General features: G+C 40.4%; 1 protein-coding gene across 1 annotated transcript; it reads left to right on the top strand.

Annotated features, from left to right (window-relative positions):
- Window positions 1–316: 316 nt before the first annotated feature.
- Window positions 317–3988, top strand: LOC136358534 (U4/U6 small nuclear ribonucleoprotein Prp31-like). The gene is given in 5 exon segments (XM_066314410.1): window positions 317–395; window positions 3100–3247; window positions 3249–3346; window positions 3349–3762; window positions 3765–3988. Coding segments are annotated over 5 exon segments (963 nt in total).
- Window positions 3989–15310: the final 11322 nt, after the last annotated feature.

Raw genomic sequence — 15310 nt, 5'->3', positions numbered from 1 at the left:
TTAAAGAAAAGCATGGAAAACATAAATTCTGATGCTTCTTTCTGTACAGGTACATTAGAAACAAGCAAGAAAACCTTCAGAAGGGGTTGACTGTTGCTGCAAGTACACTTACTACAATACAAACTTGGATAAATTAGTGAGGACCATAGATTTCTCTGATCTTGATAAGCTGATAATAGGAGACATCTGAGCTCTCATGTTTCAGGGGATGCTCAGTCCCTAGTTGAATTACTGTTTATTTTTCTAAAGCAGCCAGGGGCCTGTAAGTTTGACTTCATGTGACAGCTCAAGCACATATTTTTAACAAAGGGTAGGCATGTGTTCGAGAGAGAAGCAAAGGCACACAAAGACACAGAGTCTTGAAAACACAGGAACAAAGGGGCTTTTAAGATACGGTAAATTAATTACTGTGAAATTCCCAGTTTAAAAGCAGTTGCTTAATACCATCCGATAGATATAAATCATGGCACAGCCCTAGAGGTTAAACCATACATGTGTGACCATACAGTAATTTCAGCTGTGAAAGATAGCAAAAATGTTCGGGTTCAGAATATTGAGAGTTTTTGAAAAGTAAATAAAGTAGGTCAGGTTCTCACAAAGAAGAATGTGAAACACTACTGTCCTTACTGGAGAAAACTGTCACAACTCAGGTATCCCAATATTGTCATCAAGCAAGGAAATCTTCACATGGAGAAAGGTAGAAAAGTAATAAACTTAGACAGACATAGTAACAAAGTGTTCAGGAACACCCAGAGCCAGGGAGTTGGACAAAAATGTTATCGATGCCATACCATTTATATGCATATAGGCAAATATTAGAGTTTAATTTACCAGTACTTTTAGGGAATACTTTACAAATACAATTTTTCCTTGCTGTGTTTTATATGTCACTTAAAACTGCAAATTCTCATGCACATTAAACTGTTATCTGTTGCAAAAATGTTAAAATGTTAGGTTTAAAAATATACTTGTTTCTGTATATGTGCCTTTTGAGCTAGTTCTGTCTTCTAGCAAGAGTATCTCAAAGCAGCAAGAATAAGTATTCAAGATAATAGTTTTCTTTATGGATCTTCTTCTCTTAGCAGTGCAGCAGATGAAGTAACAAGAAATCTGCCCAGCAGGTGAATTTCTATTAATTTCTGTGTCTTGGCAGTAGCTCATAGCATTGACATTCTTTCACAAAACACTTTGTATCACGGAATCAGCATTTTTCTAGTAACAAGTCATTTAATAAAATTCCTGACAAGGTCCAAACACTATGCCTAAACAACAGGGATGCATTTAGGACGGTTTAAAAGGTGTGCTGAAATGTAAGTTTATTGCCATTTGTAAAAAAAATCTGCAGCACACACAAAGAAAGGATGGTGGCTCACTGGAGAAAACAAGAGGTTATTGTCTTTGCAGCCTCGCAATTTTGTTCTCTGCCTGAACCTCTCATGAGGCAGAAAGTTTCCTGCATCTTCCAGAATCACTCTTCTGAAATGGGAGCCTCATGCTTTCTGAGCTAAACAGCTTGAGCCCTGGCTGACACTAGTGCCTGCTTTTAGCCTGTCATTAGTCAGCAGACTATCAGACCTGCCCTGTAAAAGCATGATCACATCAAACCACGGTTTCACACCAGTGGACACATCCAATACGCTCATGTGAATAATGCATTTGTTTCACATCTGCCCCAACCTGCTCTTATATTCCTCACTGCTTAGCAAATAAAGCCTCCTGCAACACAAAGTATGCTCTAGGCTGATGCTCGACATATTACCTCTGTGGTGAAAAGACTTCACAGACTGTCAAATAAATTCTTCTTAAGACACCATCCTAAATTTCCATTAAACTATAGGAAATAAAATATTTTATAATGTATTTCCAAACACATAGTCATTTGTCCTCTGGGTGCCCCAAGAATGTTTACAAACTGCTGTGCAGGCTGGATACTAAAGCAGTTCTGGTTAAAAGGTCAGTTTAAGGGTTTAGGGCAATAATGGTCCAGTTTATAGAAGTGAGGAAGAAGAGGCCATAGAAAGGTAAGAGCTGAAAATGAAGCGTAATAAAAACTACAGTTTCAGTAATTTGTTCTACAGAAATGAACGACATCATCTTACTTTCTGCTGCTGTCCCTGCTGCTAAGAAGGTCCTTGTTACAGCTGCAGTTTATAAGATATTTCATTTGAAGGTAGAAAATATTCGTTTCTATGGGCAAGTATGCAAACTTAGATAAGTTTGGGAGATAAATACACTGATCTGAATACTTCAGGAAAATTTTTTTAAAAGAAGTGATGGAAAGAGAGGATCTTCAATCCATAAAGGGAAGATGGATTTTTTTTATTATTATTAAGCGAATAACAGAAATCTGAGACTTTCTGTTCCAGCTCTGTCACAGGCCCTTTTGTGACCCTGACCTGTGGTTTGAATGCATTTCTCTTGAAGTCAACACGAGTTTTATGACTGTCTTTACAAGAATCAGCATGATTTAAGAAATTTCAGCAGCACTTGTTGACCTCATATCCATCATGGAACAGCACGATGCAGACACACACCACTGAAGCTGTGCTCATGGCATTCAGCTGGTGCAGCCTGGCTCCTTCCCATGCAGAGATCCCAGCTGGGGATGAAAATAGTGTTACCCAGTGTCATGCCGTGCCTGTGCTAGTAATCTCTCCTCTCAGCCTATCTACACAAGAGACATCTTGACATTATGACAAAGACACTAAATGAAAGACAGGCACTTGACAACTGGACCTGGCAGCTAGCCATTCCACAGGAGTCAGTGCAATAAAAGACAGTGTGAACTCACCTGTAATCTAAATCATCATTGCAGAAGTTTGTCTCATTTTTCTTTCCTTCTGTAGGAGTCGCCCTCTGTTACTGTGAGAGTGAGAGCACCAAAATCACCAATATCTTACCTAACCAACTGAATTTAGTTTACTACACACTTGACCTAATTGATGTTAGAGTTGAACAGCTTTCCACCCTCACCGCTGCATGATTTAGCTTTATTTTAGAAGGGATATCTTCCAAATAATAATAAAAAAAATAAAAACTACAAGTTGAAGGAAAAAATATTTAGTTTAGGTCTAGTACAGCCTAGAAGAAAGCTTTGAGCCCTGTCTACATCATTTTCACTGCTGTCCAAGCTGCCAGCCTGCAATATCCTCCTGCTGGTGGCCCAGTGCTGGATGCTGTCTGCCTTCTCCTTCACCTCCATCCTGCCCCACACTGGCTTCATCTGCCACAGTGACATCAGCCAGTCCCTGCGCACTGGAGGCCAGGGTGGGCAGCTTCCATGAGAGCAAGGATGAGAAGGTGGGGTACGAGCCAAAGGAGGAGGTTGAGCACAAGTTTGACAAGTGGCAGAGCCTGCCCCAGTCAAGCAGGTGAAGCTGCTACCAGTGCTGCTGGACGGGCTGAGGAAGAAGAGGGGGAGCTGGCAGCACCAGAAGATGGAGGAACACTTGGGGCAGATGGAGATCCACAAACAGGCCAACAGGATGAGCTTTGGGGAGATCTAGGAGGACGCCTACCATGAGGACCTTGGGTTCAGCCTGGGCCACCTGGGCAAGGCCGACAGCAGCCAGATGTGCCAGACTGAGGTCAACGAGGTCACCAAGACCCAGACCAGAGAAACCCTGCACAGAACCCTGCAGAAGCAGAGTGCTGTCTATAGAGGCAAATCCATGATTGGGGAGCACAGCTCAGGCACGGCCTCAAGCATGGCCATCAGCCACCTGCAGGGGTTCAACCTCATGAACCCACAGGCAGCCAAGAAGTAGCTGAGGCCAACCAGAAATATTTCTCCAGCATGGCCTAATTCCTCAAGGTCAAGGGGGACAAAAGTGCGGTCCCCATCCCCCGAGCCCCCTGGAACCCTCAAATCTCACCCCAAAATCCCCTCCACTCCATGTCATCCCCCCTTCCTTTTCCACCAAAATTTGGGTTTGGGGGAGTTTTTGGGTGGTCCTCAAGGTCAAAGAAGACAAAAATAGGGTCCTGAACCCTTGATCTCACCTGGACTCCCAAATCCCATCCTGCAGCCCCCCTAATACCCAGGGATTTCCCTTAATATTACCTTCCCAAACTTTTTTTATAAATATTGGAATTTGTGGTTGAAGTGTCTTGGGCAAGCTTGGAGGGGATTGAGGGGTGATCAGGGGCTTCTGGAAGGACTTTGGATAGTCCTGAATAGATTTTGGGAGTCCCAGAGAAAAAAAGAATCTATAGGCATCAAAATGACCCTGGAATTTGCAGAACATTTGTGGCAGAAGATACACTATGCACCATAGGGACCTCTGGCTTCAAGTAAAATATCCAGCAGATCCGAAAAATATATTGCCCAATGCATCAAATGCAGCTGAATATTCATTAGACAATATCAGTGGGTATTTATCTACTTAATTTATTCTGTTCAAATGACACTCCTGGCTTCAACAGCATTTACACGATTGTATGATAATAAAGACCTGGGTCATGAAAACTTCACTGGAAACTAAAACACTGATTAAAAATATATCATGTTTATGAATGTTTTCCAGGATTTCATATTTGTTCCTACTCCAGCAATAATGCTATTTTCTGTTTTGCAGGCCAAATGCTAGGAAGCCTTATCCTCAGCTTGTTTTTAATAATACTTTTTGTATGAGAGTTGAGTTCATGACCCTATTGGCTGGTAGGAAGGGACTGTCCTGTCAACAGCCCTTCTCTTCCCACTCTGCCAGAGTGATGTGTGTGAGAGCGTGCTCCTCTCCCCTCCTGCGTGGGAACCAGAGCAAGGACAAAAACTGGGACCCAGTCATCTCTCTGTGTTCCTCCTGCCCCTTTCCTTCCCTCTCAAGAAGGCCTGAGACAGTCTGCTCACATTTCAGCTGGGAGGGAGGAAAGGGTAGAGCTTCAGCAGCAAATAAAGACACAGGGGACTTAAAACATTGGAAGTGCTGGCTCCAAGGTCTCTCTGACTGATGAGGCTTCCCTTTCGTGGGAAGGCAAAATGTCCCATTCGACCAAGGCTGTGACACTGACAGCAGAAGGCAGGTCTTCTCCTTGCCTACATCCTCATGGTGAACACCCTCCCCTTCATCCCCTCTGAAAACCTGCTCACGGAAACCACAGGCACAGTGGCACTTGACTCCTGCAAATTATTCAGTTGGTCTCCACGATAGACATGCCCTTGACGACTGACAGAAAAGATGACAAGAAATGGCTTTTTGACTTAGGAATTCTTCCCAGCCACCCCTGTACAGCAGCAAGTGCCACAGACAGGGAGCCATTTGTAGCTGTCACACTGTGTCCTGCCATTATTGCAACATTAAACTTGAATTATGGAGCTGCAAAAAGGCGGTGGGTTTTTGAAAGCATGAACATAATCTTACAATGCCATATATTTACACGCTTCCCCAGACTCCAGGTAAACACTGAAATGAAACTTGTTTGTTTGTTTCACAGCTACAGTCCTGAATTGTTTCATGCCAAATAGCAAAGCTACTAGCAAATCTTTTCTGAGAAATCTTCAAAAGCTTTCCAAAAAACCCCAGTGCTTCCCAATTGTAGAGGGTATATTAAAAAAACAGCAAGAGTCTCTGCAAAATGAAGACTTGAAATAAATCTATAGTCCTTCAAGAAGCTTAATGGGAATTTTTTTTTTCTGTCACAGAAAACAGCTTTTAAAGAGGGCTTTGTTGGTTTGGTTTGGTTCAGTTGGATTTTTTCCCTATTTTTTGCATTATTTTGTTAAGGAATCTAGAAATAATCTTTTCAACAAAAAACAATTTTAATTTATGGATGTGACACTGTGTTTTAGGATATCTTGTATTTCATTAATATATTTTGCTTTCATCAGATACTAATGAAAAGACATTCGTCTCTATTTTTTCACCAAATCGTAAGTGTTCTATAATTTCTATAATTTCAAGGAAAAATTTTGTTCTGACTGTTCCTAAGCTTAAATTCCCCTCTGGAATTTTGATTGCCATTTGAAAAGAGTTACCATACCTGTACTTAGGTCCAGCCACAAGAATTTCTAATAAGAAATACTTTCTAACAATTCAGTAAAAAGTCATTCTCGAGGTAGAAAATCTGTCACAACTTACATTAAAGTACTATAGCTTGACTTTACAATTTATGTATCAGCTTTTTCCAAGAGAAACTCACAGCTAAATAATCTATGCTTCAGAAAATAGAAATCCATGTGGCTAGGCAATGGATTGGTGATAGCAGATAATTGATCTGACTAAGCAATGGATTGTAGATAATGGTATTCACAATATTCAAAAATAATTCACAACAAAATAAAACACTGATATTTTAATGATAGGTAGTTAACACCCAGATCAAAGCTAATCAAATTATTTTTACAAATTAATTATCTAAAAACTTCAGCAGTAAATTATATGTAGATATGTCGTGATATTTTCAAAGTGTTTAATGACTGCATTTTACCCAGGGGTTTATTCACAAACTGGTGAACAAGAACTCATTATTTATGACTGCTCCTTTGAATCACACAGGACAATTTCTGTTCCAGAACTGAGCAACCAGCCCTCTGTAAAAAAAAGAAGAATCCCATTTTCCTACTGTGATATGATTTGCAAAATCTCAAACTATGTTCAGTGAACATTACAGCACAAAAATAGAAAAGGCTTTTAAAAGAAAAAAGAAAATAGAAAAGGTTTTTATCCTGAGAGGACATTTTTATACAAATATTTCTGTAACAAGTTACTTTGTTTTCCTGATACTCCTTTTTTGTATGTACTCATAAATAAAATCTCACACCTCAAAGTTGTGCAGGCACACATATAATATGCTGGAGGGCAAAAAGCTTTATTGATGAGAATATTTACATATTATTTGGTAACAGTTACCCCCAGCTGAGCCTTACACACCTCCTGAGCTGCCACACACACATCAAGGAAGTGCATGAAAACCATTTTAGAGGCAGTTACAGCAGGAAGAAGGAATGAGGAGAAAAGTGTGCATTATATCCATACAGAAAAAAACCCAGAAAACTCTACAAAACCACTTCAAGATGACTTTCATACTTTCTGGAAAGAAAATTCTCTCTCTAGACTGCAAGTTCAACATTCTGAAGTTCCACGGTGGTGGAAACTTAGGCCTGCAGGGAAATTGCTGGCACAATCTTCCCATGGCAGGGAATTGTTTTTCTGACAAGAAGCAAGAAGTGATGAAAGATGTTCTTAGGCCATGAATTAGTTTTCATTTCCTCCCTACTATCAGATACTGAAATTAAAATAAAATGTTCCCAAGGTCTAAGAAAAAGGAAGAGGCAAAGATTTTCTGTAATAAAACTAGATATAGGAATTACATTTGTGTTTAACTCTTGTTTATCATACGCTTTCATATGCCTAAATTAGCACCCACTTGTGCAAACCCATGAAATCATAGAATCATTAAGGCTAGAAAAATCATTGAGTCCACTACTGGCACTGTCATGTCCACTGACACTGTCATGTGTCTAAGCACCAGCACAGTACTAACACGTAAAAAATACACTCTCTAGACAGCTGAAGAAAACTACTATTCTAAGCCTCAAGATCTTTGCAGAAGTTGCAGCTCCATTTCAAAAATCCTTGTCTCCAAACCCTCTCCTCCAAACTATTCAAAATTTATCTGAATCTATGCGAAAAGATATTAACTAGGATTCCACCAATAAACAGATGACTTCAAGGAATATCTCCTTTAAATCAATAACTAACATGATCTCCCAACACTCCCAACTACACAAAGCCAGCAGCTGTTTGGACAAGACAGGAGACAATGAAAGTCCACAAGGAATTTCCTTCCTTTATGACTCTAGGATCACTAGATCCACTGGGTAATCGAAAAATTCAGGCTGGAAGGGCCTGCAGGGGGTCTCTAACCCAGGTCAAAGCTGGATCAGTGATCTCAACAGAGCATAAACCAGCTCACAGCTGTTTTTGACAGCTGAGACTGTTATGTACTGCTGTCCCCAGAAAATTGCCTGGTAGATTGTATCCCATCCTATCAGACTCTGAACCTATCAGTCTGACCACAATGACTCATGACTTTGTAGACAGCTGAAGAGGTCAGATACATCTGAGGATTTCAGAGAATGCCAAAAGCAATGACTCTATTTCCTTCAAAACTCCCCACAGGTCTATCACTCTGCATTCTCTTTAAGGCAGAAGATAGACACTAGCTACCCCAGGGCCACCCTTCTTCTCCATGCCCAGGGTTTTGTATAAAGGCAGTTTTGTACTGCAGTGCTGAGACTATTTATAAATTAAGGGATGTAGCACAGTTAGGTGCCAGTTTTGCACCTAGATTAGAAAAATTGTTGTCTTCTGAGACAAAACCAAGCACTACCCCTCACAGAATTCGTTATGCAAGTAATCTTATCCAGCCATTAAAACGCAAACAAAACATAGGACAAAGAATGTGAAAGTGAAATGAAACCACAAAACTGTTCGCTAATAATCTTGTGTTACTTGCTGACAGAAGAATAAATAAGAAACTATAAAATGTCATTAATTCAGCTTGCAATATTGAAGAGGAGTTCATATAATCAAAGAACATGAGAACGTGCATAACACCACACCATCATTTTTACATTTTATTTGAAGAACAGAATCATACCTGGCAATTTACACTTGGTCTGTTGTCACTCTTTTCCTGAGTCCTCAATGTCTTCTGAATTACGGTCTGTATTTCTCAACAGAAAATTGTATTTATCTTTCTCCCTTTGAAATCCTGTCTCTGCTTTAAAACTGAGAACTACTGAAAAATATCAGTACACTCACTCAGAAAAGGCTGATAGTCTTCCAGGTGAGAGCACCAAATAAGGCATTCATGGATTTCAAACAACATTAGCAATTATACTTTTGTTTTCTAATTTAGCTTCTGCTGCTTCTTCTACTCCCTCTAAAAAACAGGTATTTTTCTCTAGTGAACCAAATATTGTCTGGCTGTCTCTGGCATTTTTATACTTTTTGGAGAGACTTTCCTACCTGATAAAAAGTTCACATAAAATTGAAGGGGGAGTTTATAGATAACATCTCCAGTATATAAGGCCCAAAAACACAGCATGGAATTAGGGAGCAGGAAGACAAAAACACAAGGATAAAAGGGGTGGGGTTTTTTTCTGTTTTCTGTAAATATATAACTTTCAGGGCACCCCAACAACTGACAGAAAACCCCATAGACTTCATCTGCAAAGGATCTCTGTCTTACATTTCTTGGGGGCGACTGATCTGTCAGATTATACATACTCTCAAATTCTAGACAGAGTTGATCAGGGTCATATAAGAGAAAAATAACGCTAACTTGCAGTGCTTGCTTATGATTTAGGACAAGAGGAATGATTTTTTTTTTCACCATTGCAAACTTGACTGCACGATCTTCAGTAAGTTGCCTCACCTTCCTGTGCTTCCATTTCTCATCTGTAAAGTCAGGACAATAGCATTTTCCAGGTATACTGTGAGGAAAAAATACATTAAAGACTGGGAGATTGCCCCGGTAGTACAGTGGTTGGAACATAAAGGAGCCAAAATAGAGTTTTGCTATTGAAGGTTGTCATTAAAATACTGAGTAGTGCTGCTTATTAGAGCTGGCTGGAACACTTCCCATCAAATACATACCGATTTCATCATTCAGCTTTCATCAGAGCCAAAAGCTTTTTAAAAAATCTCAGTTTTGACAATGTTTTTGAAGGAAAGGTTTCTTTGATGCGGGCTGGACACCTCAGTTATTTCCAGAGACAGGGGTCATGCTTTTCAAAGCATCTAAGAGGTTTATCTTTGACCCTATGAAGAAGAAAAGGTTGAAACCTAAAAGGCTACTATGCTACACAATCACCATTGTCCAGCCAGTCCTGCCACTCCTGACTCAGAACACACTGGGGAGAAGAACTCCTGAGCAAAGCAAAGAAAGTGCCTCTTCCAAAAAGGCCATGGAAATGAAACTGTTGGGCAGGGTTTTCAGCAACTGCCAGCTAATCCATTCAGAGTCAGCCAAAGGGCTTGGTCTGACCTACCAACTTTGGCATAAGTATGAGCTGCAGCCTAATTATTCAAACCATGATTATTTAAACCTGCATTTGCAGGCTCGTGCAATTGCCTTACATCTACATTTGTCTATTTTTTTTTCCCAATTCCACATCAAAGATATACAATTCCACTTACACAACATTGGGCCAGTTTGATCCAGGGGAAGTTCTGCAACTTTTTTTTGTTTCAGCTCCTTTATGCACATTTTGAACAAGCTTCCTTCATATCCTGCAGCTCAATAGGTCAAGCAATGCCATTCCTTCGGGAATTTTTCCCTCTCTTTTTTTGTTTTTCTTTTTTGTTTGTTTGGTTGGTTGGTTTTTGGTTTGGTTTGGTTTGGTTTGTTTGTTTGTTTGTTTGTTTTTGTTTTGGTTTGGGTTTTTTTGTTTGGTTTTTTTTAAGGAACTAGCACTAATTTAAATGTAACCTGAAGCACATCTGTACCAGTACCAGCTGCATGAAGGAGCATATGGATGGATGTGATGGTTTACATTGTCTAATATACAAGCTTAATGTACAACAAGTATTATCGTAGATTTTTTTTTTTAAATAATTAATTAAAAGAAATTTTTAAAAATCCCCAGAAGAACATCTCATGACCTTCCTATCCCCTATAAATACCTTCAGGTTTTCTATCTAGCTGCGTCCTGCTTGGAGTGAGACAGGCGAAAACTCCTCTGAGCAGCAACGGGGGAAGGAGCGCGAGTGCAGGAGCGAAGGGCTCAGGCTCCACCTAGTGGGAACAGCCTCCCTTCCCTCGTGGAAACCGCTCCTGGGTGGGCAGACTGCGCTCCCACACGCGGCTGGGGCTGGCAATCACCCCCAGAAAGGACACCTAGAAGGACGGATCCTGTTTCGAGGATGTGCTCCTCCCGGGCAGACCCGATGGCGCAGCCCCTGCACTCAGCATCCCGGTGATGGGCAGCAGCCTGTGCTTTTCCTGCATCTCAGCTGATGAGCTGGTCCCTCGTCATGTTGGGCCAGTGGGCTTGAAGTAAAGGACACAGTTCGATCAAAACAGTTTACTGGGACCTGCACATGCACCAAAGGACCAAAAATTACTCTCTACTTCCAAAGCATTTCAGGGAAGAGTGATGCTTCATAAGCAAATGTGGACTTTCCCTCCAATGTTTAATATCTGTCTCCTTTCTCCCTGAGGCAGTAACTCAAAGAAAATGACCCTCAAAGGGTATGATTTTCTGCTTCACACAAAGCTTGTTATCCTGGGGCTGCTTTTTCTGTTTCCTCTCTTCTATTCTCTTTCTCTCCTCCCCTCTCCAGAACAAAAAAGATCATACATCTCATCAGGATCTGTCTTCATGGGAGATTCTTTTTTTTTTTTTCTTTTGACAACTTTCTTTTCATAAGGAGAAAAAGTGCATTTCTTTTTTTTTCAATATAATTGTATTCTGCTTTGAGTACTTGATATAGTAACGACTGTCATGAAGTAGATATGCTGCTTGCTGTTTTGTGAAAAAGACATTTTATCTGAAGTACTAATCATTTAGTCTCATGACTTTTCCCATCTGTTACAAGCTTCTTATTTTTGGTGGGAGGGGGTTAATTCTGGACATTTATTTTGTGGGCGAAGTTTCAGATTAATTATCTCTAGTGGAAAAAATCTATGCCTAGCATGTTAAAAATAGCCTTTCCTGAATTCATTTCTCTTTTTAAGGAATTTTAAATCCTTCATTTTTTGCCTCTGTAGAAAGTAATTTTTTGTAATTATGATCTAAGGATAGAAGAGAGTCAAAGACTCAGGGAGATCTAACATCTTTTATTGGACTGAAATAGATAGAAAGAAGAGCCAAGGCTTTTCACACATGCACCTAACACCTGAAGGATGCCCTGCAGACCCCAGAGCATGTCTTTTTTGCAGTGAAAATAATATAGATATTCTTTAATTCCCATTGTATATCTTCAAACAACTGACAGCATATCAAGCAGTGCCATCACAGATTTTGTGTCTTTCCAGCTAACAGTAAACAGGAAAAAGAAACCAAAATCTGAATGCTTCAGTCTGTTTTCCATAGACTGTTAAGTTAGATTCTATTTTAAAATTTAAGTTATTCAATGTATTTTTTAAAAAACAGGTTTCATACCCACATCATGACAAAACTAAAGATCATGTCTAAGGTTGCAGAGGTCTAACAGTTTAGCTGAGCATGTCAATAGAGTTTGGGCCCCACTCTGGCTCTCTTGCAACCAGAAATAATTTCCCTCAGCTTTCAGATTAATAAAGGTTTATGTACAAATCCAGCAGAAGTGATCTAAAAAGGCAGGCAGCTCTAGGAAATGTTTGGGCTTGGATACAAGGCTGTGCTAATGCTTGGACACAGAAAGCTTTTTCCCTGTATGAACCCAGCACAGGAGAGATGCTCTGACCCTCAGAAGAGGGATGCAGGACCAGGCAACCCAACTGCTGGCATGAAAGCATGTATGGACCATCAGCAGTGACACTGTATGCTGCTAACAGTCTCACAAAGCACTCCAAGAGGTTTGCTATTTTCTCTCCTTGTCTTTGCAAGATTTGAGTTATGCTTTCTGTGTTGTTTTGTTAGTGGCATTCAGTTATGTTCATACTACTTACTGTGTTTGCTGCTGCTTGACTACTTGCATGCTGTGCCTGTTTTTGCTAAGTAATGGGGAGCTGCTTGCTTCTATGAAACCTGCTGCCTTAGGTAGCCTGTCTTTCATCCCCTACATGCTTAAACAAAAAAATCTTGAGCTCTTAGCCTAAGGATTTTGAGACCTTTAAGGCTTCATTTTCTCTCTACTCTGCTATTGTATCCCATCACATTTAGCTCCTGGCAAAGAGGAGCAGGATCAGGGCCCATTGTAAGCTAGGGGAAAATAAAATTTCCAATAAAAGTTGCACCTCTGCAGGGTAAAGGGGACTAGAAAGATGAATTTTGCATGGGAGAGAAAGCAAGCAGTATAAGGTAGAATTGTACCCATCAAATGAGATCTCTGCTCAGAGAGCTGGTAGGTCTTGTGAAGGACAGCTTGCCCAGGAATCAGGAAACCAATCTTTCCTTCTTTGCTAGCTCACAGAATTTGAAGACTGCAGTAAGAAAGAAAAGCCACCCACAAGAGATTGGGTTTCTCTATCCTGAAGGCAGATAATGAGTTTGTTTCATGGGTTCCTCACAAGTTGTCTCTGTCACTCCTTCCTCCTCAGGGCAAGGACTCCTCTCGTTCTTCCCCTTATCCAGTGTGGGGACCCTCCTACAGAAGACAGTCCTCCATAAAGTTGACAAGGTGAGTCTTTCCCAGAGGCTGCAGTTCTTCATTAACTCTTCCAGTGTGGTTCCCTCCCCAAGGTGCAGCCCTCCAGGAACAGGGTGATCCAGTGTGGGTCCCTGTGGGGTCACAAGAGTGCAGACTTCTCTTTCCAATGGATTGTAGATGCTGCCAGAATCCAGGACAGGCTTCCAACAGAACACAGCATCCTTTGTCCATCCATCTATTTCAGTATGGAATTCTCAGTCTGGTTGATATCTGCCCCACTGTGGATCTCCATGGTCTTCATCAGGGGCTGCAGTGGAATCTCAGCCCTGGCACCTCTTCCTTCTTCACTGACTTTGCTGTCTGCAGAGCTGTTTCCCACACTGTTCTCACTCCTCTCTCATGTTACAGGTTGTTGTGCAGATTATCTGCCCTCCCCCTTCTTAACTCTGTTATTCCAGAGACACTACTACCATCACTGATCAACTTGGCCCTGGCCACCAGCAGGTTCATCTTGGAGCCAGCTGGCATTGGCTCTGCTGGACATAGAGGGAACTTGTGGTAGTTTCTCACAGAAGCCACCCCCATAAGCCCCTCCACTACCACAACATTGCCAAGCAAACACAAGACAAGTAAATATAATAATATTATATCCCAGGTATTGTATTTATTTATGTTTTGAAAATATTGCAAACTTTCTGTGATAATTTTATTTTTAAAAAGGCCTTTTCTCATTAAAAGAATAGGTGGAAAAAATGTGATCAGCTATTTCAAATACATAAAGTTCCACACCTGCATGTCTGGAAGACCTAAGGAACAGCTTGTGGGTGGTTTTGTTCTGTGTGTTGGTTTGAATCTCCTAATAAAATAAATTTTCAACAAATATAAAGGTAGATGCAGAACATTATTACTGAATCTGTGAATACAGATGTTGCAGCTGTGGTATATTAAATAGGCTGCAGCACCTGATGAATGGCTTGTGCATGTACAGGCAGGAACCAGGTGAGTTAATGAAAAACTGCTATAATTAGGCAACCCTTTTCATGGTGCATGAAATATTGAAGTTTTGTTTGAATAGGTGAAGTTAGTTAAAAAAAGATATTTCTGTCAATTCCTAAAATAGATGTTCTCTTAATATATGGCACTCCATATTGAAAGAAGCAAAGCTATTTCACAAAGACAGTTCATCAAATATTGTCAGTGGGTACTTCTGATTTTTAAGGCCATTGCCACTTACATAAACAATTCTGAATTTTTAACTATTTCTATATATATCTCTAAGAACCTTAAAATATTAAGGGTTTTTTTGCTTATTTTTATTCAATTACCAGTGGTCTTCACATGGATAAAAACCAAGTCAGTAGCATGTGGGAAGTGCAAGAGGACTGAACTCACCCAGGCTCCCTGCCTCCAGTCCCCCAAACCTTCTTCCCTCCATCTCCTCACACTGACCCTGCTTCTGGTTTTTATGGTGTCCCATACAAATTACCTGAAGAATTATTCCCAAGACACCAGTATTTTAAATGACATGGGTTCATGAACTGTCCATGTGAAAATATAGGTGATTCCCCCCGGGTTTGCAGTATCAAAGGCTACAAGCTCTTCTATGAAGCATTCTGCAGCAGAATAGAAGTTTCCATTACATCATGCATGGAATGACTTTAATATTAATCTAACGTTTTATACAAGGAAATAGTGTAATACTGCCTTATAAAAATGACTTTCAAACGCTAAATGTCAGCATTTTTAAGAAACGTGAGAACAGCTGTACCTGGTCAGAGACAAGGTCAGTCTAATTTAGCATTCTGTCTCCAAGAGTACCCAATTCCCTAAGTGCTTTGTAAAAGGCATAAGAGGAGGGCAAGCATAGCGAGATGCTCACCTAGGTTACTCTCCCAGCCTCCAGTAATCTGCGACTCAGGAGCTTTTGGCATCAGGCTTAATGAAAAATACCAGGAAAGCAATAACATGTCAAAGTAAAGCATGCAAAAGCCTATTGCTTTATATATTCACATATATAAATTGAAAACACATATAAGTCTCTCAGTCCAATCTAAGACCCTTCAAGCAGA

This window comes from Sylvia atricapilla, chromosome 3, assembly GCF_009819655.1.
Source record: "Sylvia atricapilla isolate bSylAtr1 chromosome 3, bSylAtr1.pri, whole genome shotgun sequence".
NCBI lineage: Eukaryota > Metazoa > Chordata > Aves > Passeriformes > Sylviidae > Sylvia > Sylvia atricapilla.
This window is presented reverse-complemented; position numbering and strand designations above follow the sequence as displayed.